The sequence below is a fragment of the Grammomys surdaster genome, unplaced genomic scaffold (assembly GCF_004785775.1).
Source record: "Grammomys surdaster isolate TR1022 unplaced genomic scaffold, NIH_TR_1.0 125984, whole genome shotgun sequence".
NCBI classification, from domain to species: Eukaryota; Metazoa; Chordata; class Mammalia; order Rodentia; family Muridae; genus Grammomys; species Grammomys surdaster.
Genome location: NW_021620800.1, coordinates 2,547,124 through 2,571,549, shown reverse-complemented (window position 1 = coordinate 2,571,549; position 24,426 = coordinate 2,547,124). Strand labels below are relative to the sequence as shown.

At 44.1% G+C, this 24,426-nt stretch overlaps 1 protein-coding gene across 3 annotated transcripts in view; it reads right to left on the bottom strand.

The window, feature by feature from the left end:
• Positions 1–22,827, bottom strand: part of Znf507 (zinc finger protein 507) — a 28,906-nt gene extending 6,079 nt beyond the window's left edge. The window contains exons 1-5 of one of the 3 annotated variants that reach the window (XM_028754209.1): positions 22,751–22,827; positions 21,384–21,474; positions 13,544–15,642; positions 11,939–12,053; positions 7,983–8,097 (exon numbers count right to left, since the gene is read on the bottom strand). In XM_028754209.1, coding sequence (XP_028610042.1) covers positions 7,983–8,097; positions 11,939–12,053; positions 13,544–15,640 — 2,327 coding nt within the window. In that variant the 5' untranslated portion in view covers positions 15,641–15,642; positions 21,384–21,474; positions 22,751–22,827. The remainder of the gene's footprint in view (positions 1–7,982; positions 8,098–11,938; positions 12,054–13,543; positions 15,643–21,383; positions 21,475–22,750) is intronic. The other 2 variants (XM_028754211.1, XM_028754210.1) reach the window with 2 other exon arrangements.
• Positions 22,828–24,426: the final 1,599 nt, after the last annotated feature.

Here is a 24,426-nt window from a genome sequence, read left to right as displayed (position 1 = left end):
TTAGCTGATCATAGCACCCCATCCTTAGCTGACCATAGCACCCCATCTTTAGCTGATCATAGCACCCCATCCTTAGCTGATCATAGCACCCCATCCTTAGCTGCATAAAACATCATTTCTTCCTGATGAAGAAGAATGCTGTCATCGAGAGAACGCCAATGCAGAGACCTTGGGCTCCTCATGTCTTAGCTAAAAAATAAATTAGAATTATCTTACAGGCTCTTCATTGTTAAAATAAATTAACAGTTTTCCCTACTAGCCACTTAGTTCCCATCAGCAATGATTCTGAGACTAATCATTTATTATTAAATGCCTGGGTTATAAGCTTTGGCTCATTCCATGACTAGCTCTTAACTTATTTAACCATTTAATCTATTCTGTCTACCACTTGATTGGTTGTCTCTCTTTCCGTCCTGCCCCATTTATTCCTTCTTGTATCTTCAGTGTCTCTTGGAGCAACTCTACCTGCTGGTTTATATCTTACTATTTCCCAGAATACTCTCTTCCTGCCAACGTCCCACCTCCTATTTCACGCCTCAGTTCATTGGCCATTGGCTTTTTATTGACAGGTGATGCTGAGATTCTCTCCATGCTTCATCATTATTTTATCACTCGTAAGGCAGGCAGTTAATGCAGTTCCATAACCCCACACAAGGGCATGTGCTGGTTGAAACAAACACTCCCTTGGCCTGGGCCCTCCCTTGGTTAGCTCCTCAAGTCTGCGTTAACTAAGCAACTGCTGTGAGAGGGCCGGGGGAAGATAAGAGAAGCGGATTGCCTTGTGATGTATTAGGGAGGCTTGAGTATGCTGAACATTTCAATATAAATGTTGTATCTGAGTTTGTGTCATTACATATAATTCATTCTCTATGCATTTGTTGTTATTATTATTTAGATAGGATCTTTTAACGTTGCTCTGGTTGTCCTGGAATGCACTATGTAGACCAGACTGGCTTTGAATTCAGAGATTAGCCTGCCTGTCTCCTGAATGCTGGGATTAAAGGAACATGCCATCATGCCTGGCTCACTTTCTTATTTTAGATTAATTTTATTGTTTTTGTGCATGGGTGTACCAGTGCATGCCTAGTATCCACAGAAGTCAGAAGAGGGCCTATGGTCCTCTGGGACTGGACTTGGAGACAGCTAGCTCTAAGCTACCATGTGAGAGCTGGATAGACCTGTGTCTTCTCCAAAAGCAGCCAGTGCTCTTAACTTCTGAGCCAATTCTCCAGCTCTCGATGGGCAGTGGTGGAGCACGCCTTTAATCCCAGCACTTGGGAGGCAGAGGCAGGTGGATTTCTGAGTTTGAGGCCAGCCTGGACTACAAGAGTGAGTTCCAGGACAGCCAGGACTACACAGAGAAACCCTGTTTCCAAAAACAAAAAGAAGGAAAGGAAGGAAGGAAGGTAGGAAGGAAGGAAGGTAGGAAGGTAGGAAGGTAGGAAGGTAGGAAGATAGACAGACTGACTGGAAAAATGGTGATTTCAGTTATGCAATAAGCCTGAGATAAGTCTTTAGAAGCTCCTGCCATTGTGGGAACAAGTTCTTTCAGCTCTCCCCTTCAAAATCCCCATCCCCATACCACTGTTCAGATTACATTACCTAGTAACCAGTGTTCTTTAACATTAACCCATGCGTCTAAAATGTGAACTCTCTCCGCTAAGCCAACAGCACTGATTTATGATGCAGCATCTACAGATGAAAGCAGATCTAAGTCTAATGATATAAGATCTAAGTCTGTGATGGCGGGGATGGACTGTGGCTTTCAAGTCATAGATGACAGCATGGTGTGCCCTCCAAAGCCACAGGTGGAAGACATTTGGAAAAACCACTTCATTGGCACTAAATCTGCACATGTTCTTCCTTCATTATCCCCTAAACAATACCCACTGAGCCAGCACAGACACTGTTAGATAATACCATCCAGAGTTGCTTGACACACAAAGGAGCATGTGCACAGGCAATGTGCAAACACTGTTATGTGACACGAGGGACATGATATGCAGACTTGGGCACCTGTGGACGTACTCCTGTTGAAGTGCAGCCAACAGAGTACAAACCACAGACTGGTGAGGGAGCCCTGTGCAAATGAAACCCAGCTTCTGCTAACCTCCAGCTTCTAACCTTTCCTGTAGAAGACCCAGACCCACCATATGGAATGTGCCCTTCCCTCATTCCTGACCCAGAGTCCCTGAGCATAGAGACTGCGTCTCACACTACTGATGTACACATGCCGCCTCAAGGATGTAGCCCAGGCAGGAAGGCCCACTGAAGCAAGGGTTCAAGCTGTGCCTCATGTGTGTCTTGGGGAAAGGCACATCATGTATCCCAGCCTACCACCTGCCTCTGACAGCTGACACCAGGCTGATGTGAGCACTCATTTGAAGACCTCAGCACATGGCCAGGCCCAGAATTCTCAAACACATCACTCATCACTGCTAACACTGATCACAGTGCCTGACCCTGCCATAAGGCCACTCTTGTTATTCCCACTGCCAGAAATCTGAAGGTTTTCTTTTTCCTTCCCATTGTTGTTTTCAACGCTTTATTTTGACTTCTGTACTATTACTTCCTGGATTCCAGAGAAAATCAAAGCAACTTTCAGAATTAAATACATAATAGCCCTAGATACAAATGAACAAATCTTTCCATACAGAACTAGAAATTTCTGTACACCAGGTGTCAGGGAAGCCATTGCATAGGACAGCGTCAGCAGTGCACAAAGGACTTCCACGCAGAATAAAGGTGAAGTCCTGCATATGACCAAGGACAGGCAAACAGCCCACCACACTAATACACAGCAGCTCTCATATCAGGGACCAGTGCGCTTCCCACCGGCACAGCACTAAGGAGGGCAGGAGCTCACACTACCACTCCTGGCAGCTGCTGACACTTGAAATGGGCTTATGTGTACCTCAAACAAGCCAAGAAATGTTTAAAATGGAATTATTCATAACAAGAAAGAAAAACTGGTAACAATACAAAATCTAATAATAGTGTCTTAGTTAGGGTTTCACTGCTATGAAGAGACACCATGACCACAGCAACTCTTATAAAGGAGAACGTTTAATTGGGGCTGGCTCACAGGTTGAAGTTCAGTTCATTATCATCATGGCAGGAAGCATGGCAGCATCCAGGCAGGCACGAAACTAGAGGAGCTGACAGTTCTACCTCTTGTTCTGAAGGCAGCTAGGATGAGGGTCTTAAAGTCCACTCATGCCCAAAATGACACACTTTCTCCAACAAGGCCACACCTACTCCAACAAGGCTCCACCTCCTAATAGTGCCACTCCCTGGGCCAAGCATATACAAACTACCACAAATAGAATGAGTAAATAATCATTTTTTGGTAGCTCCAGGGGCCAGACCCAGGGTTTTGTGCACATAGGTAAGCACCCTACCTCTGAACTACACCCCCAGTTATGTATGATAGTCTTACAATAGAATGCAATATAGAAATTAAATTTATTAGCACACACCGAGTTAAGAGTAGAAGAGACACAAAATTCTACGTACCATATGGTTCTATTTTTATTAAGTCTGAAAAACCACAAATCCAATTTATGATTCTACAGTTAAAACAGTGCTTGTGGAAAGAGCCGAGGACACTTGCCGAAAGGAGGAACAAGAAGGGCGTGCGGTCAGAAGCCGGACAAGACTTTGTGGTTACTTATCAAGTGTGAACTCAGGATCTGTATCATTTCTACGATGTATGTATGTTACATTCAATTAAAAAGTTGATTTACGACATTTGGAAGACAGAAGAGGAGAGATGGGGAGAGAAGTAGAGGGAACAGAGGAGTGAGGGAGGAGAGGAAGGCAGAAAGATAAGAAATGTAAGCAAAGGGCCTGGAGATAGTTCACAGTTAAAAGCACTGGTTTTTCTTCCATAGGCCCGAGTTCAATTCTCAGCACTCATGTGGCTGCTCAGACCTTCGTAATTCTAGCCACAGGGATTGGACTCCCTATTCTGCCTCCATGGGCACTGAACATATATGGTGCACAGACATAAACATAGGCAAAACATCCATGCGTGTTAGAGAGAGAGAGGGGACGGGGGGGGGGAACCTGACAATCAAACTTAGTGTTTAGATCTTATGAGGTTCCTGCTATGAGCAAACTAATGTTTATGGAAAAATCTATTTTTTTAAATAGGGTAGTATACAATTTAGCATATCTATTTCAGCAGTTCTTTTAAAAAGCATAGTAATACTGACATGCATTTATTTTCAATGACAGTTACATTGTAAACCAGAGGCATTTTATAAATGAGCGGAACTGAGGCATATTATAAACTGTCAGTCTTTACTGAGCATCTAGTATGTTATACAGGGGCTCAGAATTTAGCTCAAACCCTATTAAGTGGGAGGGTTCAGACTGAAGCCCTGGACTAACTGCTGGCACAGGCAGAGCTCACATACGACAGGTACCTGCTGATCACACAGGCAGGCTAGGACATGTTAGAACCACAACAGAGAAAGTCCAAAAACAAGCAAAGAAGAGGGTGCTCAAGCACATCAAGAGCCTACTGTGCTTTTGTACAAAGACCATCTAGAGGACAAAAAGGCATTCTTGCTCTATGAAAATTTATTATATTTTTCTTAAGAGAAAACAAAGTAATAATCAGAAATATGTACAATGTGGACTCTGAGGATGAGCCCAAACACTGCAATAAAGGGAACTATATTGCTTATGAAATAAGTCAGAAAGGACTACTGTGATCCTTATTAAAACCAGACACCAAGAAAGTGTGCTTACCAACCCAGCGAGCCACAGACTGTACCAATGGAGACAAAGTCCTGCCAGAGTATTTGAGTACATAAGCCCACGGGTCAGGACAGGGCATGCACCGAGTCAAAGAACTGACAGAGGCCAGGCTGAGGAAAAGCAAGACTGAGGAGACATAGGAAGGTACCAGGACAGCTGTGACTCTCCTGTCAGTCTCTACTGTAAGCAAGCACAGCATCCTGAAGATGCCCACGGCAGTAGTTGTGAACCTAATCTACTCAGGAGAAAGCCTCCTCTATAGAGTCAGGCAGAAGAGACTCAGATTGCATTATCTGTTCTGTGCATATAAGACTTAAATCCAAACAAAACCCACCTATGTTTCATATATACCTTATATGCATAGCCAAGGGCACTTTTGTTTGGTATTTTTTGAGTGTTTCTGTTTTGGCTGAGATGTGTAGTATATGAATATTCTACTTGTTCCATCATGCTGTGACAACTCAGTGAGTTTTAGGTCTTGCCCAGTCCTGCAAATCAGGACCTAGAACTTGTGTCTGAGACAGAAAGCGTATATCCATAAGCTCCGTGATGGTGAAGATGAAGCCTTTTCTGTTAGGAATATAACCCAAGGACCTAGTAAAGCACCTGGCACATAGCACTTTGTTTCTCAATGAACATACCTAATTCTGGACTCAGAGATGTTTCCTGCCCAAATCATGCGTATCTGGTAGGCCTCCTATTACATTTAAGAATAAAGGCACTGAGGCTTAAAGGCAAAGCTTTCTGCTGACAGGAAAGCCAGGGCCTGTCTTCACCATGCTCTCCTAGTGTTTCTCTAGCTACCAGTCCTCACTTAGAATGTTCAGCACTGAAACGATCAGTAATTAATGGACATTATGTTCTGGTAAAAAAAGGCTTTTCTACCTTAAAAACAGAGATATTAAGGCAAGTTCAAATGTCTCCCAGAGCTTTAACACCAGCTGATGCATGCGAGTGCATACACACACACACACACACACACACACACACACAGAGGCACGCACAACAGAAAAAGAGAGCATGTGTGTGCAAGCACATTTTAGAGCCACATTAAATTTTTTTTTAATGTATATGGGTGTTTTGTCTTCAGGTATGTCTGCTCACCATGGGTATGCTTGCTGCTCAACAAGGGCTTTAGACCTCTCAGAACTGGAGTTACTGATAATTCTGAGCTGTCATGTGGATGCTGGGAACTGAACTTGGGTGTCTGGAAGAGCAGCCAGTGTTAACCACTGAGCCAGTTCCTCAGTCCAAGAGCAAGTCTGTCAGGTTTTCATTTTGATCTCATTCTTTTAAGCTGGGTCATTTCTGAGCACACAACAATGAAATAGTCATTCGAGCCTGTAAGGAACCTGAGCTATTTCTAGCAGGCTTCAGTGCAGCCTTCGCTCTCAACACACCACATGCACACCCTGTCCTGGTGAAGTCAGGAAGTGCCAATGAATGCTGCCTGATGCATGCCAGCTGAAACCTGAGACTACATGATGTTATGAATTGCAGTGGTTTTTTTTTTTCCCTCTACCTCCAAAGCTTTCTGCTCTTATAGACATGCAGTTTCATTACAGAAAATACAGACTTAATTTTTCTTTTTGAGACATGGCTTCATGTAGCCCATGCTGGCCTCAAACTCCACATGGAGCCGGGACGATGACCTTGACTTCTGACCCGCTTGCCTCTTTCAATTGCCACCACTCTGTCCATGCCGCCACGCTCAGTTTATACATCAATAAGGACTGACAACAGGGCTTCATGCTTGCAAGGCAAGCAAGCAACACACTGAGCTACACTCCCAGTCCCAGCATATAATTATCAAGTCCTTGTAGCTTTAGATTGTGCTGTGCTACATGGTTTGATTTTAAAAATTGCTGCTTGAGAAACTGACTTGAGTTACATTAAAAAAAAATCCTTCAATGAATTTTGGGTTGGGATATAGACAGAATTTCCCAAAGCTCCTGAAATAGCCCCAAACATACTTGTGCTATTTTGTACTAGGTATTCATGTGAAATGATGTTCTCAGCTTTGAGGATTATAGAATCAAAATATTGATCGGCTCTGAAAAATGCTGAAGATCATCTTTGTTCTTCAGTTTCAATTGCTCAATGAAGGTATAATTCTTTATGTAAATAAGTACATATGTCTCATTAACATTGCTTCTGTCTTTAATAAATGGTGAAATATACAAATACCAAATAATGTTTAGTGTAAGTTTCTTTGTGAGTATCAGTAAATGTTTGATTGTTATGTCTATTTATATGCCCACATATCTGGAGCTGTGTAAAACGTCTCAGCTAAAAAGAGGTCACGAATAGAGAAAGTTAAAACCATGACTTGGATTAATGGAGCAACCTGTCCAGACTCATGTGCATCACACCTAAAGTGGTTAAACCAGGGGGAAAGCTGCTTTGCTAACAGGCTCACATTCACGGCCTTATGGATGGACAGTGCTGGGCATGTCTTTATGAAGGGTGGACAAACTCTGAAATGTCCACACTGTTACTGTAAGTAGTGTTTTACTCCTGGGTGGCAAAGTTTATTAAACAGTAGTCACTGCTTAGCAGTTGATTCTGTCTGGCCAAGAATACACCTTATTTTCTCTAAATACACATGAGACAGACAGAATTTGCTTTTGTGACAAAACTCTATCAAATGATACTGTTCAAACTACAGAAAACAAACTTTTCATCGGTGTGTTTATGGCCTTCGTGCCTTTGCTGGCACATGCAGAATGCAACCTTTACATCACAGTGACGAGCTCTGCAGCACCGGAAACTGCTGATACTTTATACTCAAGGGAAACGAGAGCACAAAACTGGTGGACACAGGTATCTTCCAGTATCCCTAGTGTCTCAAAATGTCCACTGAGCTGAGACTCACGCTTAATGTTTCTTAACAAACTTAGATGAGAGTTAGGAAACCAGTATGTGACCATTTCTTAGTTTTTTTTTTTTTTTTGGTTTTTTGAGACAGGGTTTCTCTGTGTAGCTCTGGCTGTCCTGGAACTCACTCTGTAGACCAGGCTGGCCTCGAACTCAGAAATCCGCCTGTCTCTGCCTCCCAAGTGCTGGGATTAAAGGCGTGCGCCACCACTGCCCGGCTCCATTTCTTAGTTTTTAACATGTGTTTCAACCATACACTTCAAACTATTTCTAAAGTATACCTTTATCATAAAATATTCCAATACAGGCATCAGAACGCTGGAGTCAGTCACACTTACCTGTATGGCTTGTCTGAGTTATGGACTCGTCTGTGGTTTCTGACACCCACGTAGGTTGTACTTGTGTAATCACACACGTCACACCTATACTGTTTCTGGGCTGAAGACTTGTTCCCTTCAAGGAAAGAGGTGTAGAGGCAGGATTTGGTAAGACTCACATGGGAGCATTTACACCTCATCATGAGCAAGTAATTATGACACTACGAGGCAAGGTTTTAATCAAGGCTCTCTCACAGTAAAATTAACACATTTTAAGCAGCTCCCTCCCTAGACTTTCTTGCACTCAGACCACCTGCAAGCAGGAGCTGACCACCATATCATCTGACCTGTAAACAAGGGCAGGTTGGGCTGGTTCTGTGTAACCGTGTTCCAGGTTCTACCGTAGAATGAACTTGCCCCCAGCTGTTGTGCTGACTGCTAATTTAGCAGCTAAATTAACCAAGATACACTGTGAACTTGAAAGGTGTTATTCTAATCAGTAATGGTTACAGTGTCTTAAAGAAACATCTACTTGCCAACAAGGTAAAATAATAAAGTATTGTCAAGTGTGGCTAGAGGCTGGAGATGGCTCAGTGGTCAAAAGCACTGATTAGTTTTGCAGGGACCCAGTTTTAGTTCCAAGCACCTACAACAGTCTATGACTTGAGTTCCAGGGGTCCATGTCTTTTTCTTGCCTCTACAGACACTGTACTCACGTAGTATGGATCTATACATTCACAGAGCAAAACAGTGACCTACATAAAACAAAAATAAACTGTGGCCACAAGTCATATACAGCAAGCTACATACAAAACCTCTGAGGTTTTTACCATGTAGGTTTGCTTGGTTTACTGCTTAATGTCAGCCATCAATTAAACTAAGGAGGAAATGAAATCACCAATTCTGAAGAATTCTACAATTCAGCATAGCCACACTTAATGGGCTAATGGGCTGGGGTGGAGGGAGGGACAAAGACTGAATACATAGCTTTCCTCATGTGCAGCAAACCTGAGTCCAGTGATACAGGATACAGGCCCATTTCTAGCTCATTCTGCAAATGAGTAGTTCACATAAGCCCTAGGGCTCTATCCTAAGCCCTGGAAGACAGCCTGTGCTGTGTGTACTGGTTCCCAGAGCATCCTCGCCTTGGGTTACTTTCAGACAGCAGGTAAGCATGGACGCTCAAGGATTAGGCAGAGTGAGAAGAGCTATGTGTTCGGGGCAGGAAGCCACCCATGAAGCAAGCCAAGGCGGGAAGGAGTGCACACAGGATCTAAGTAACATCACAGAAGAAAAGAAAATCCACAGTGCAATTTCAACAAAGAAAAATCTCAAGTTAAATTTAAGCTTTCTAAAACTGAAATTTCCTTTGGTTAATAACTACTGCCAGGCAGGACAAAACGTCCACATTTCCCGGTATAAATCTATAACATGAATACACTAATCATAATTACAATCTAAGCACTGCTCTTAATTGGTAGGTTAAAAACTTGGACTTGATTAAAAATGGCATTGTTCCAAATATAGTTTTTGAAAAAAAAACTGAAAAAAATGAGGTGTGAAATATTGGATAATTTTTTTTTGTGTGTGAGAAATATTACAGATCAATGACAACTAATAAAACTGACAGATGGAAAAGCCTAATATAGCACAGAATGAGAGACCGTGCTACTTCAAGCAAATGTTTCCAACAGAATCAAGACTGGATTTAAAGTCCAACAACTTGGGCCTAATTTCTGCTCGACCCCTGGTGTGAGAATGAGCAAGTGATGTCAGCTCTCGAGGCCTCCTTTGCCTTTTCTACAGCCTGGGCGGTAGAGGCCCTGCTCACACAGCCGGAGGAGCCGTGTGCTCTTTCTGCACACTTCCAGCGAATCTCTGCAGCGCTGGCATTAAAACCCAGAGCAGCACAAATGACAGGTCTCTATGAAAGGACAATTTAAACTTCACAAAGGGACACTGTCTGAAGTCCGGAAGTGCCATGCCAGGACGTTTGCTGACATTACACCCACTAGTACACTTCTGATTCCACAAGGGCAGTGACACCCTTCACTGTGCTCCCGGCACCTGGCAAGAGAATCCCCTCAGAATAGGTGCACCATGACTTTAGCTTGAACGAATTTCCGTAGTACTGTTACATCAGTCCTCTGTACTGAAAGCATGCTGGTGTCCACACTATAGCAACAGCAAAGACTGCACGCAGCGACAGTCATGGAGTTCCCTTCTTGTTTAATAAGCTTACAGAATAGTTAAGAGAACTGTTAACAAAACATAAATCACAACCATATGGAATTAATCAAAGTACCCATCCAGGGGTGAGTATGCAGGAAGAGATCAGCTAGGCCTGCTATACTATGACAGAACAGCAAATACAGCTAAGCGGGGGTTAAAACTAAAGTCATGGTAAGGGCTAGGGTGAAGCTCAGTTGAAGAGTGCTTGCTCAGCATGTACCTATCACTAGTACTGCAATAAAATAAAATAAAATAAAATAAAATAAAATAAAATAAAATAAAATAAAATCTCCAAAACCAAACCAAAAACCAAGATGATCATGGTATGCAATTTAAATCTACACATCATTAACCCCAGGGGCAAGCATTGAAATCACACAGAAAAACTGCAGACCAAGGAAGGTACAAACACCATGATTCATGTTGATGTCTTCACTGAATCTGCTAAACAACACGGATTACTTTTAAGCCCTGGCTTTCAATGCTGCTGGAGTCAACTGCAGGTGGAGCTACTGAGCTGCACACACTTTATTCCCTCATTAGGATTTACGGGCCAATCATGTCTAATGCTTAACGTCTCCTTTAGAAGGGATGTGGAAACATAATGAATTAAAATAAAAAGAGGCATTTAGGGCTATTCTGTAGAAAGGAAACAAAACTGTTTTCGCTCAGCCATCCACCTCGAAAGCAGATGCCGTGTCGTAAACTCCTTTTGTTCGGGATGGTTTTACGGGGATGGCATCTGTTTGACAAGGGGATTCTGGTGCTACAGTGGTGTCAAAATCAGTTCCTTCAGAAACATTCTGGAATCAGTTATGCTTTCTGGGGTATAATTTAATGAGACATTATGGTAAAACATTTTACTCTGCAGTTGTTCCTAACTTTAATTCTTAGGAAATCTAAAAAGGAAAGTCACCCCAGTATGTTTTATTCCCCATAAACACTATGTACCACACTGGAGACATTTAAAGCATATCAATTTACGTGAACCAAAGCCAGGAAGCACAGCTTATTACACTCAATCCCTCATTCTCTGGATGTGGCATCCGCCTTTTCATGGAGCTCTAATTAAATCTTTTGATTCTAATATTCCTATTACCAGAAACTCAGCCGACTAGTACCTAACTAGTACATAAAAGGTTCCTGTGTGTGTTTAAATAATGCAGATGAAGTCTGGAACTCATACTTGGAGAAGAGTAAGATCACAGCAGGAAGCCTCAGTTACAGTCTGAGGTGGGGGCTGCCATCTGCAAAAGCTGTGCCTCAGCAGGCAGGTCACTTGGCGCTGGAGAGGAGAGGGGAGGAGGCTTGCCTTCTGTGCTAGCTCCCACCTTCCCAGCTTGCTGGTCCACTACCCTCCAAGGGTCTCTGCCGTAGCCTGGTTCTTACAAACCCCTGCAGGATCTATTGGCCTGGCTGTAGCCAAGTCCTTACTAATTGAGTACTTCTGACCTACAAGTAGATGGAGTATACTCTAGTCAATCCTTGGAATTTCCTTAGGAACAAAGGGAAGAGTCATTCTCACTCAGTCTAGAAGAGGGGAGGTACACACACTTTCCATGACAACAAGGGCATTTTCACCTCATAAGCTTGTCAGTGCAGCCTGTATTTAACAAGGCACAAGCGAGGATGACGGTGTGTGTGTGTGAACACCATCAGAGTACATTACAAGCACTCACAAAAACGTCCTAATGAAAGCCACCATCCTATGCAGTTCACAGACGCTAATGAAAATGCACACATACCTTCCTGAACACACTTTCCATCGGCGGCATCACGGGAAATTCTTGGCTCGTTCGAAGCTACTGACAAGGTGCTGGGCAGGCAGTGCTGCTCCCTCTCATGATTCCTCAGTTGGCTCTGAAAAAAAATAAAAATAAAGCAAGAAAATTAACCCGTAACTCCCAGCAAACATACCTGCACGGTTACCAGCCAGCCCATGTAAGGGCTGAGTGCTTTTGGAACCTTAGGCCTAGAGCCCATTACCATCTGGGTTCTAGGGTGATTTTTTTAACCATCATCTACTCACCCAGCTGCAGCCACGTCCTTATAATTTAGCACACTACTTGCTTTTTAAAAAATTAATATTTTAAAGTCAAATCTACTAAAAATCACTTAGCATATATGAAATTAGAGAAAGATAGACACTAGGTGATCACAATCTCCTCATAGTCTTTCATGTTATCTGAAGGCAAACACGCCTCAATGGGCATGCTTCCCACACAGCAAGCAGGCCAGAGATGAAGGAGTAGACAGTTAGGGGATAACTCGACATGCCTGCAAACAGAACTTACCAGCAAACACAGGCATTCTTGTTAACTTCCGCCTCTGAGACCAGCTAGACATGTCACAGGAACTATTTCCACCCTAAATCAGGAGGACAGAGGCAGCAAAAGCAACTCTAGATACTCCTGAAACTTGCTATTGGAACCTCTCTGGATATGCTATTTGGAATTTCATGAGAGTAATTCGAGTGCCAATGAACCTTGAGACAGAGCAACTTTTTCTAGACCCCAACTGTAGGTTGTAGGTAATCTGTGAGACCAGGTCTATGCCCCAGTTGGCCAGTAAAGATTCACTTCCAACACTTGGCGCACTGAGGGATATCTAAGTCACTAACAACCAGGGCTGACTGACTCCAGGAACCCTTTACAGAGAATAAGAGACATTTTAGCTGGCTGCTGGCTCAATACTTAAGGTAAACACCTGCCTTGAATGTCCCCAGAAGTCCATTCAGATCTCGGCACACAGGAGGGAGCCTATAAGCCCGTAAGTTCTGCCTAGACATTCAGCAAGACTCACATAAAACCAAGGGCTGGGAATGCATTTTGCAGGCAAGCACTTGCCTAGCCGGTGTGAGGTCTTGGGGTTGATCCCTAGCAAAGTCCCTCAAACTGTCCAGCAACAACAAATATGGCGTCATTTCTACTGTGCTGCTTCCTAGTAGGTCTTACAGTCCACTTCCCCTCTGCAATGACACAAATCACTTTCTGCTGGTTGTGTAGCAGCTGTTATGACCGCAGGAAATACTTTGTGTGTGTGTGTTGATGCACAGTTAGCCTTTTATGTCAAATGTGTGCCTGTCAGTCTACTCTGCACTGCCTACCACACACACATGAAAACGTGAAAGCAACAGGTGGCTACAAAGGACATGAGCCTCAGACTAAGGGAAAGTTCTAGACAGCAACCATGGAGACTTAGCTTTCAGACCTAACTTCAATGTTAATTTGTTGGGGGTATCTTTGGGCAAATTACCAAACTTCTCTGGAACTCATTTTCATTGATATACAAAATGAGGTGGCTGGACTATAGCTATAAAGTCCCTGGCAACCCTTGAGACCGTCGCTCACCTTGTAATGGAAAGATTCTTTGCACTGCTTACACTGGTGTATTCTGGTTTTACAGTGGTTGATCATGTGGCTTTCCAAGTCTTTGCTGTTCTCAGCTATGTGCTCACAGATAGGACACTGGTAAGGCTGCCTCTGCCGATGGACACGCAGGTGCTGCTTGATGTAGCCCCTGTTGCCACTCGAGTAGTTGCACAGGCGGCATCGGTAGGGCCGCTCGGCATCTGGGATGTATTCCACCACGCTGGACCCAAACAAACTCCCATCGCTGTTGGGCTGACACTGGGCATTGTCCTGCAACTCTTTCAAAATGTCATCATCTGATGCATTCTGGTCTGTCCTTTCTCTCAGTTTTTCTATTACGGTAAGAAGGGACATACTGATGCCTGTCTTAACTTGCCCATCTGACAATTCCTGCCTTCCCTCTGGGAGAGCTACCACAGTGGAATTGCTTTGGTTAAAATTTGTTACTCCATCTGTAGAGTTCTTAAGAGGAGACATGATTTTTTTTGAGTATGTTGCCAATGGACCACTGACCTGCCTTTGTCCAGTGTCTGGATCTAAAAGGTTTATGTCCCCATAGTGCCCAAGGCTGGCTCTTGTTAGTTCAGCAGCTCTTATTGGCATGGTGACAAGGGCTTCTGCAGCTAAGGAGTGCAGCCGGAGAGACTCAGAATTTGTCCTTCTCCGTCCTGGTGGGGCATTCTCATCAGGAGCCAGGCCCTTACTCAGCTCGCTGTCTTTCTTCTCCGCACTGCTCCAGCCGATGATCAACCCCCCAATATCAACAGTACATTTATCAGCATGGTACACAGCTCCTGCTCCTCCACACCCAGTCTGGGCCTCAGCAGGGCTCAGGCTCTTCCCCTCTTCCATTTCAGCATTCATGAGGAAATGTTTTGGCGGGAGGGTTTCTTCAGCACTTGGCAAACGTTCCACAATGACATTCACGTGACCTTTTTTGTTTGGGCTACTGCTAATGATTTTCTGTGCTGACGAGAGCAAACTGTCAGCAAACAGATTCTCCTCGGAATCAGACATCACCTCCAGCATTTCTTCCTCGTTAGAGTTCAGGGTAACTGCCTGGCTTAGGTGCACTCCCTCCTCTGTGCTCGGTTCTAAAGGAGATGAAGATGAGGGCGGCTCCGAGCTGCAAATCTGTACTTGTACAGATGGCCCATTGTGGATACTCAGTTCGCTGTCCCCAATAGCAATGACAACTGCATCGACCCCACCAGGTGCAGCAGACACAGAAGAAGCCAGAAGGCCAAGGGGCTCATTTTCATTCTCAAAGATTGGATAGGAGCAGTTAACTTCCCCTGCATGTTTCCAAGCATGTGTCTTTAACATTCGCTGCTGGCCGCAGGTGTAGCTGCAGAACAAGCACCGATACATGCCATACTGTTCATATGCATACCACTTCCTCCGTCCCGTCTCTGCCACGGCTGCACTCTGGACAGCATGGGTCTGTGGACTGCTCATGTTCACTGGGATGTCCACCATGGTCTCGCTCTTTCTTTCTGTGGCTCCCTGACCTGAGGGGCTGGACCGGGCATGGCTGCTGGCACTGTTCTCGTGCTCACTCACCACGTGTGCTTCAAGCTCCTGCTGGCTCCTGGAGGTGGCATGGCACTCTGAGCACATGAGCATCGCCTCGTGCTGCTGCCCATGCTGCTTGACATGCTCTTTCAGCACAGAAAAGGATGCTGACAGGAACTTACAAAGGCTACACTGGTAGGACATAGCCTTCCCATCATTTGAGGCAAAAGTGGAACTTGCCTGCGACATCTCGGCTTTCCTAACCCCAGCAGCAGGAGACTCGGCTGCTTTAGCTGGAATCTCACAGTTTTCTAGGTTTTCAAGAGAGTGTGCTGTCTCACTTGGACGTGGGCGCTTTTTCCCAATCAGAAGACATTTTTGTGACTTTTCATGCCCCACTATCTTGCTTAATTTCTGGATGACGTGGACCAATGGGTCTGCGTTAGCTTTTCTTTGTTGGTCAGCTTCAGTGGAAGGGCTGAGGATGCCTTCAGCAGTTAGCACAGCCTCCTGTTCTCCAATCTCTTGCACCAACATGGCAACGCTACTGCTTTCTTCCATATCTAGAGACAACGCACAGCAGAGAGCACGGGTTATGGGATAAACACAGGAAAGTAATATAGAAAGCCAACGTCAACTCTGGTGTCTGACCGAAACGTTTAAATATCTTCTAAGTTGGGAGGTCCCTATCAATGCACCCAACTGTCCCCAACACAGACTTAAACAGCTCAGAATTCCATTTTGAAATATAATCTCCTAGAGACATATGGAGACCTTGTTCCTCAGGTATAACTTTAACACCTCATCCTGCATCCCCACCACGCCTCCTTGAGATTCTAGAACTAAAGTTCCTAGAATCTCTTGCGATTCTAGAACTAAAGAGACATGACTCTTTGTTTAAGGAAACAGCCATCCTCAGGGCCCGTGGAGTCACCTCAAGCTACTGGAAAGCATCAGTCTGTGAAGCTAACATGATTTCATACAACTCTGGATAAACTATTTCTTATGCTAAATTTTAACTGTAGATAACGAAAAATCACACTTCTCTGCTCAAATTTTTGAAATTCTGAAAACATATTCACATCCTACTATAAAGAACCCTGAATTTTGGGAAGTGCTTTGCAAATGAAACTAAACAAGAGCATTGGCCTACTTCCCCCTTTTCTTTCCCTCGGTTTATGGTCCACCAGATAAACCGCAAACCACGCTGCGGCTTTCCAGAGGTCACATCAGTGGTTGGATGTTCCTCATTCCCACACACGCTTCTCTCCTGAGCAGGGAATGGGGTTAGAAAAGAAAATGCTGCCATTCTGGTTCTGGTTCAGGGCCAGACAGAGGTCGGGAAGGGTTTACTGTAGGCTGTGAGAATGCAGCAAGGCACAAGTGTTTAAGAGCAATATCGCCCTCCCTCTGTAGGCCTCTGAATCTCCTTTACACTTCCTGACAGCCCTTTCTCTTCAGACATTTCCAATGACTTAAAGTGAGATTATTTTGTTGACTTGGACCGAATTTTTAAGTTTAGGCTTTTTTCCAGCAACAAGTTTTGTTTTTCCACATTTTAGGTACATTCTGGAACCTTACTCACAACATTCAGTAAATGCCAACAAGACTTTCAGCACCACAAGCTACAGATCAAAAACTAGGCATCATTCTTAAACTCCAGTAACTGGCTTTGCACTCTTCTCTCCACACAGCTGAATCCTGCATGAGGGCTTTAGTTCCCAGCCAGGAGCACATCAGGCAGCTCCTAGGGACCTCCTCACCTCCACTTGTGCTTGCCCCTTTGGTCTCTGGCCACACTGTTGCCTTTTTGTCCTATGTCCATCATGAGTTGTCTTTATCTAGGTCCATGTCAGATAAAATGCACATGTTTTATTCTAAGCTATAACAGCAGCTTCTTTTCTCCTAGCGGTAGCCTGTAGCAATCACCTTATGAAGGGGAATATTCCAGAACCGTTAAAAACCACTCTAAGAACATTTGTGTCTTTTTGTTGTCCCTCAGAAAGAACAAGTCTTTTTAGATTTAGACACCAAACTTTAAGCTGCTACAGAAGAGCTGATAAAGGACAACGTGGTTCTTCAGGGGAAAACAACAAGCAAAACAAAAACAAAAAAACAAAAACAAAACAAAAAACCCACCTTTTTATGGCTTCTTAAAAAACATCTCACTGCCTCATGACTCCAGTTCTAGGGGCTAGGGAGGTGATGGCTCCATGGATGAAGCGCTTGTACATGTATGGGGACCTGAGTTTGGATTCCCAGAATTCATGTAAAACTGCACTGGGCATGGTAGCACACACCTGTAATCCTAGCACTGGGGATGATGTCAGGGAGCCAGGTGGGTCCTATGGATGGGCTGGAGAGCTACTTTAGGAGAAACAGTGAGCTCCAACCAAGAGAGGAAGACTCATGCCAAGTAGATGCACAGATACCCTTCAAACAAAACAAGAATCCAGTGGGTTTTGGCCAAGGGAAGCTATGGCTCTTCATGTGACTGCTGATTTCCCTGTGGGGTCATAACTGACTTTGTTGTCATTCACTTTGCCACTGTTAAGGATATATTAGTTACATAATAACAGTATCAAAATTCACACACGGTTTCAGTTTCTTGCCCAGATACAATCTATACTATTGTAAATACAAGGTCTCCCTTACTGTGGGTTTAAGAGCCATACACAGGCTAACTGATAATCTGGAGAACATTTAATGTTTGTTCAACAGACTTCACACCTACTGTTACAAAGGTGACTCCTGATTCCTCTCGGCTACTTAATGGTCCAATAGGAGGACCACAGAGCAGTGCAAATTGCTCCCCCGGGATAGTTCAGTGTGCTTCTTACAAAGAAAGCGAAGTCAAGAGGAGGAGTTCATCTTAGCTCAAGAAAACGGCTAATACAAAAGAATTTGAGATAACCCTCCCTTTCAGAGCTGCATGTGCTCAGGCATTAAGAGCTAATGGCAACTTGCAGCAGATGCTCCAATTTCCCCGGAACGTTTACGTAAGTATCTCATTTTAGAGGCTGCATACATTTGGGGATAAGTACAGTAAGGCAGCTATCAAACCGATATGACAACATAAAACGCATCAAGAAACACCTGAAAAAACCAGTTTAGGTCTGCAGGCAAAACCAACAGGCAAGCAAAAACTCATTAAAAGGAAAGTCTGTTAAATAAAAGGTCACAAACAGCCATAGTAAAGTACACAGGAGAGGGGAGTCACTAAAACCAACTCTTTAATTTCCAATTTTTTTCCTTATGCCATTCATGCAGCCTATGTGTACTATATACATTGTACATGTAAATATGTAGATATTTATATATACTTTATATATGTCAAGTGAGCTAAAATTAGTTTGAACTAGAGATGAAAAAGAGTCAGCATACAGTACTTGTGACTTAAATCACACCACAGATCATGATAATCTGAACACCGTCCTTGGAGCCCTTGGACTTAAGAGGCTGACGCAAACACAACTCAGAGAAATGACGACGGGGGTGGGGGTTGGGGGTGCAGAAGTAGGTGGGACTGCGGGAGGAGGAGATAGAGGGAGAACCGATTCTGTTAATGAAGGTGGCATGATTATTCGTTCATTATACTCTTCTTCCTACTGGTACAAATGCCTAAAGTTTCTCATAATAAAAACAAATAAACAAAATACACTCACCCTCAACATCACCATGTGCAAGGCACAAAGCAAGTAGCTAGGCCAGAAACTTTTACACTGTACAGTTAGTTACTCACAGGTGGACAAAGACAAGCACGTGGAGAAGGTAGAGAAGACTAAATGTTGGCTTTCCAACACTGTGGTAACATGAAGGCTAAGTATATATGGCCAAGTCCTGAGAGCAGGTTCCTCTGAGCAGAGAGCAGGCACAAGGCTACTTGAAAAGGCAGTATATCCACTGGTCCCTGTAGGCTTAGATTTTTCAAAACATACTTTATTTAGGGTTCTTAAACTCTTCAACCTCCCTTCTAACCCACTGACCAGAGAGAGGTAGGGGAAAAAGGAGGTTAGTAGGAAAAGGGGTTGTGGACCTGTTTAGAAGAAGTTCCTTGGGGTGATTCCAATCTCCATTTTTAGGATACCAACAGTCCAGTTAAATAGCAAATACCAAATGCAAATTAGTAGAAGTGGCACAATCCAGCAGAAACAGCAAGGCTCTGCTGAATAGGCACCAGGTAGCAGAAGCAGCCAGAATCAGCCGGAATACCATGAGAAGTTCTTTGGTGCGTTTCTCTCTACAAAATGAACACCACCACCAAAGTACTCATGGCAATGCAATCAAAGAGCATCCTCTCACTGTTTGTGGGGTTCTATTTATATTCTTTCTAAACATCACGAGCCCTCTCAAGTGTCTGTTTTCAGTAAAACATCACATGCCCTCTCACAAGACAGCTTCCAGAAAAACATCACTTGACAGAACTGATTTGTTGAAGTAACCAGAAATTTCCACCTCAGTCTCCAACATCTAGGGGACGTGTGGACATCACCACCTGTTCTCTCTGGGCTCCTTGTGGCCTCCTCTCTATGGGACTCTGCTTCCTGGTCCTCTGGCTGGGTACTGCAAATGGAGAGCCATGAGTATCAGAGAAACACAGGTGAGAGAGAACAGGACAGTCAATGTCCTGGTTTCTGCTTCTAGGTCACCCTGAATTGGTTGCTCCTTAAAAGGTCAGTTCTTCTCGGACCAACGGCTGCTCTCTATAAATCTATATCTGGCTTTGGCACTTCCCTTCTCCTGATGCTGCTTTTCCCACTAACTCCATCACTCCATGGCCTTCGTATAGAAGGCCAATACCCTGGTAATATTATCTTTGTAAATACAACCTCCTGGAGTTATCCTGATTTGAGAGCTAATTGCTTCCCTACTGTTAATGCAAGGTTAAGAGTGACAAGAAAGGTTGAGAAACGAGAAAGCCTGCTCTAACATGACCATCCTAACAATAGGAATAAGCATGCACCTTAAGCTAGTGAACAGATTAAAGATCACTGCACTAGAACGTTCACCAGGACATAAGTCTAGAAATATTAGTCAAGTGGGAGATATCTTCTTTGCAATCACTATACATACCACTAGACCAGAAGATCCAGTCAGAACAAGTAAATTAGCTACTCTCTTAAACCAGCAATGTTCTATAGTTGTTCCCACTGAGTCTTTCAGATCTGTCCCTGACAACAGTAATCCACAGGAAAAAACTTATAATTAATGTCTTTCCCAAGAAAAGTGAACAAATTCAGTTGTCTTTATTTTCTTGTAATTTGCTATTTGGTGTATTTGTGTATCTAATTAATTCCTTTAGTTACAGCAGCATGATTACATGTAGAATTGAGCGAAATGACTCATGTGGGCTTGAAGAAAAGGCTGCAATTTTCTGGGTATATGTAAAGACAGAACAAGATGATATAAAGAATACCTACCCTCTTTCAGACTGCAGATTTCATTTTTTCCAACTAAGTAAATAAACAAAAACCCCAAACTCAAAACAACAGAAATGATGGAAAACAAATTTCACACTCTTTCAGAATCTCAAAACTTAATATATCTCTGAGACATTTGTTTAAGCCTGAAGAGCCCTTAGCTCTATGATCTAGGCAAGCTACTATTTGTTTTAGATTCTTCTGTGAAATGTGAGGGTAAAACTGAAAAACTTTTGGAGTTGGAATTAATTACCTATTAAAAGTAACCTAAAAGCTGTTTTTACCTTAGACCTTACTAAGGTCGGTTATAATTTATTTAAAATCTTCTCAGCTCAATGTAATAATAGCTACTAAGAGAAAAACTAAAGTATAAATGTAGAAGTACATGGGTTTCATAGTACTGGGTTTCTTACCTGGCACCTAGCCTGAGACAGTATTTTGACTTAGTGGCTACAACTAAAACATAGTTGTAACTAACATCAATGATATTCTGCTTCATTGTAATTTATGAAGCACTCATGCCAAGCACAGCACTGGAGACCATTTGTCCTGGAGCCGCAAACCCAGAATTGGGCCTGTGTCCATTTCCTGTACTATTCCTGTAATTCCTGGTGTCCAATCCCTTCTTTGGACATAAAGTGTCAAGTCACACATCTGAGGCTTACGGATGTGAAGCAGTGCCTGGCGTAAGAACTCAAACCATGCTTTCCCTAGTATACCAATCTCCCTTTCTATTCTCGAGGTGAACACGGTGTCAGCAACGGGCAGAGTAAACAGCACCATATGCCAGGCAGCAGCAAACAGCGTTGTTTGCCGTGAGTGGGTCCAGTCACAGTGGTGTCAGTTTATAAATAAGGCATCTCAGTGAGGTGTAAGTGACTTACCCAAGGTTACATGGCTGTTAGTGGCAGACCCAGTGTCTTTCCAATCAATTTCTGAAACTGATAATCTCCTGGATCGATATTCACAATCCAGCTGTGACCAAGAAGGAAAGTAAACATCGTCAAACAGGTCTCTTTCTTGGTGGGTGAAACACATTATTTTGGGTGGTGAAGAAACTTCCAATACTTAACATTGAAAAGAGATTTCAGAAGGCTGTTCATGGAATGTATTTGTGTGAGGCAAATTTACATAATTTACTTAACAAGTAGAGGACTTTTGCAGAAGCTAGAACAAATCAGTGTGGAAAACAATTGTATATTTTAAGCCTTCCCCTCCAAGTAAGTAATTCACTCAGCAAACTACTGGTCTTACTGACATAATTTTCTAACCAATATGGAATAATAAATGACATATTGCTATTCTAACTTTAACCGAAATTACAGCCTAAGGGGTGATTATGTAAATTAGTCAAACGCAGTGGGCAGAATAGTACCATGAAAAGATACGACAACGTGGCTTGACCTATATATTCTCCAAAACAGTTTCCTGCCCTGGTCCTCCATTTTTTTTTTTTCTACTGTTTCCCTATAGATGCTTTAAAGTAGGCTTTTTCGGTTCCCTTAGAAAGTAACTTAGTGATGCCGCTAGGGCATCCTCCGGAGTTAATTTCCAACAAGTTACCATGGTAAAGAAATGAATGGTCAAACTTTCTCTTTTTAATCAATATAGCAATCCATACACAGAATCAGACCCGTACAGCAGAAAGTACAAACTCAGACAGAAAAGGTGCTAAATCCAGTAATTGCCTTGGGCCATGTAGACTGATAGCAAATTCCAGTCCCGGTCAGCAACCTTGGGTTGGGGGTGGCTGCCTGGACCTAATTAATCAACCAGGTCTCGGACTGCAAACAAACGATTGGGGTGACCCAGGTCTGGAAAGGGGGGCACTTTCACCAACTGGCTCAGCGATCTCTGGAAAGATCAGTCATCCCGGAGGATATGTTAGTAACGGGAGGCCAGGATTGCTATTTTGCTTCTGCACTGGCATTTCCTACACCACACAGTGCTTAAAGGACAGGGGATTAAAGAAACTTAAGCTCCATCCTGGCTGGCCTAAGCGCTTTCACGTCTCCAGAAGGCAAAGCCGCCTGAGCGGGGCCTAAGGAGCAGCGGGACCCCCACCCACAATGGCACGGAGGGCCCGGGGTCTCCACGGGCCCGGCAGAAGGACGACAGTACACACAGGGCCCTGGCGCTCGGGTGCGTGGCAGTGCCGCGGGCGTCACCGGCGAGGAGGAAGCGGGCGTCACCGGCGAGGCCGCACATGGCCGGCGGCGCTCAAGCGCAGGGGCGGCCCGGGGCGCGGTACCTGCGGTCGGTCAGCGGGCTGCTGCTTCTGCGAGCCTCCTTTGGCCGGCCAGGACCCCGCGGTGCCCTCGCCCTTGTCCGCCTCGCTCCCGACTCTTTTCCCTCTCTTTTCCCCTTTTTGCCCCCTCCTCGGCCGTGGCTCCAAGATGGCGGCGCCGCGACGGATCACGTGAGCGGCGAGCGGGTCAGGTGAGCCTGGAGGCGCGCGGCGGGGCGGGGCTAATGCCAGGGGTGGAGCCACCACGGGCCACGCCCTCTGGCAGACCGGCCTTAAGGCTCTTGGAAGATGCTATGGCACCCAGGTCCTATTAGGCTGGTGTAGGTCTAGAATTCAGTTAATATCCACTATGGCCTTAGTCTGCTCGGGCATTCTTCATCCCCTCATTTACCCCATCGTTCTTTTTATCCTTGTGCTTGTGAATCTGGCTGAATTTTTTTTTTTTTAAGTTTATCGAGGGCTGGAGGGATGGCTCTGTGGTTACTTTTATAGATACGGACCCAGGTTTGGTTCCCAGCACTCATGTAGTGGCTCTCAACCATGTGTAACTCCAGTTCCAGGGACTCAGAAGCTCTGAACCTCTTCTGACCTCCACAAACTCCAGACACATACATGGAGCTCAGGTCTACAGCTAGGCAAACCGTACACACACACACAAAATAAATCAAAAGATTTTTAACATTTTATTATCTACTTATTTATTTATTATATTTGTGGAGACTTGTGGTGGTCAGGGGACAACTTTTGGGAGTCTGGTCTTTCCTTCTATGATATGGGTTCTGATATTGAACTCAGGCCTTCAGGATTGGTTGGGAGCAAGCACCTTTACCTATTGAACCACATACTCTGCCCAGAGGTCCTGGGGAATGATTTAAGGCCTTCACCTCCTAGATAAATGCTCTTCAACTGAGCTACATGTATCACCCCTCCACTCCCCCCCCCTTTTTTGAGTTTTCTGAGACAGATCATTCTGGCTTCTAATTCCTTATATAGTTAGCCCAGGCAGACCTTGAAATTGTGAGCTTCAGCCCTCTAGAGTAGCTTGGGAGAGTAGATGTGTCCTCACCATACCAGGCTCTAATTGGAGCTATTATTTTTGAGCCATTGTATGTGGAAAATGTAGCAGTCCTAACCATATGTCTGATGAGAAGCAGTGCTGGCTCTGGGTCAAAAATATTTTCTCTCTCTCTTTTTTAAAGTTTAAAATTTAAAAGAATTGCACTTATTTACTCGTGTGTGAGTGTGTCACAGCCTGTGTGTGATAGCCAGAGGACAATTTTCTGGAGTTGGTTCACTTCTTCTACCATGTAGGTCCCAAGGATTGAATTTAGGTTGTCAGCTTTGATAGAAAGTTCTTTTACCGGCTGAACCTTCTTGAGGTCCTTGAAAGATTTTCAGGGGTTGTAAGGTCTGACTTGGTGAGCCTGACGTAGTGACTCTGAAAGAGCCGTCACGTCTGTCTTTTGGATCTGTTTTGTGAAGTATCTGCTCTGTTGTAACAAGTCCTCTTGGGTCCTGTGCTAACACCATTGAATGCAAACAGAGAGAAGCAATCTCACCCAGCTTTCAACACAAGAATAAGCTGGCAGTTAGGGGCTAGCAGGAACGACACAGTGAAGTACTTGGGTCTGGATCCAGTGGGTGGGCATGGTCAGAGGGAGGATTCTAGTGATAGCACC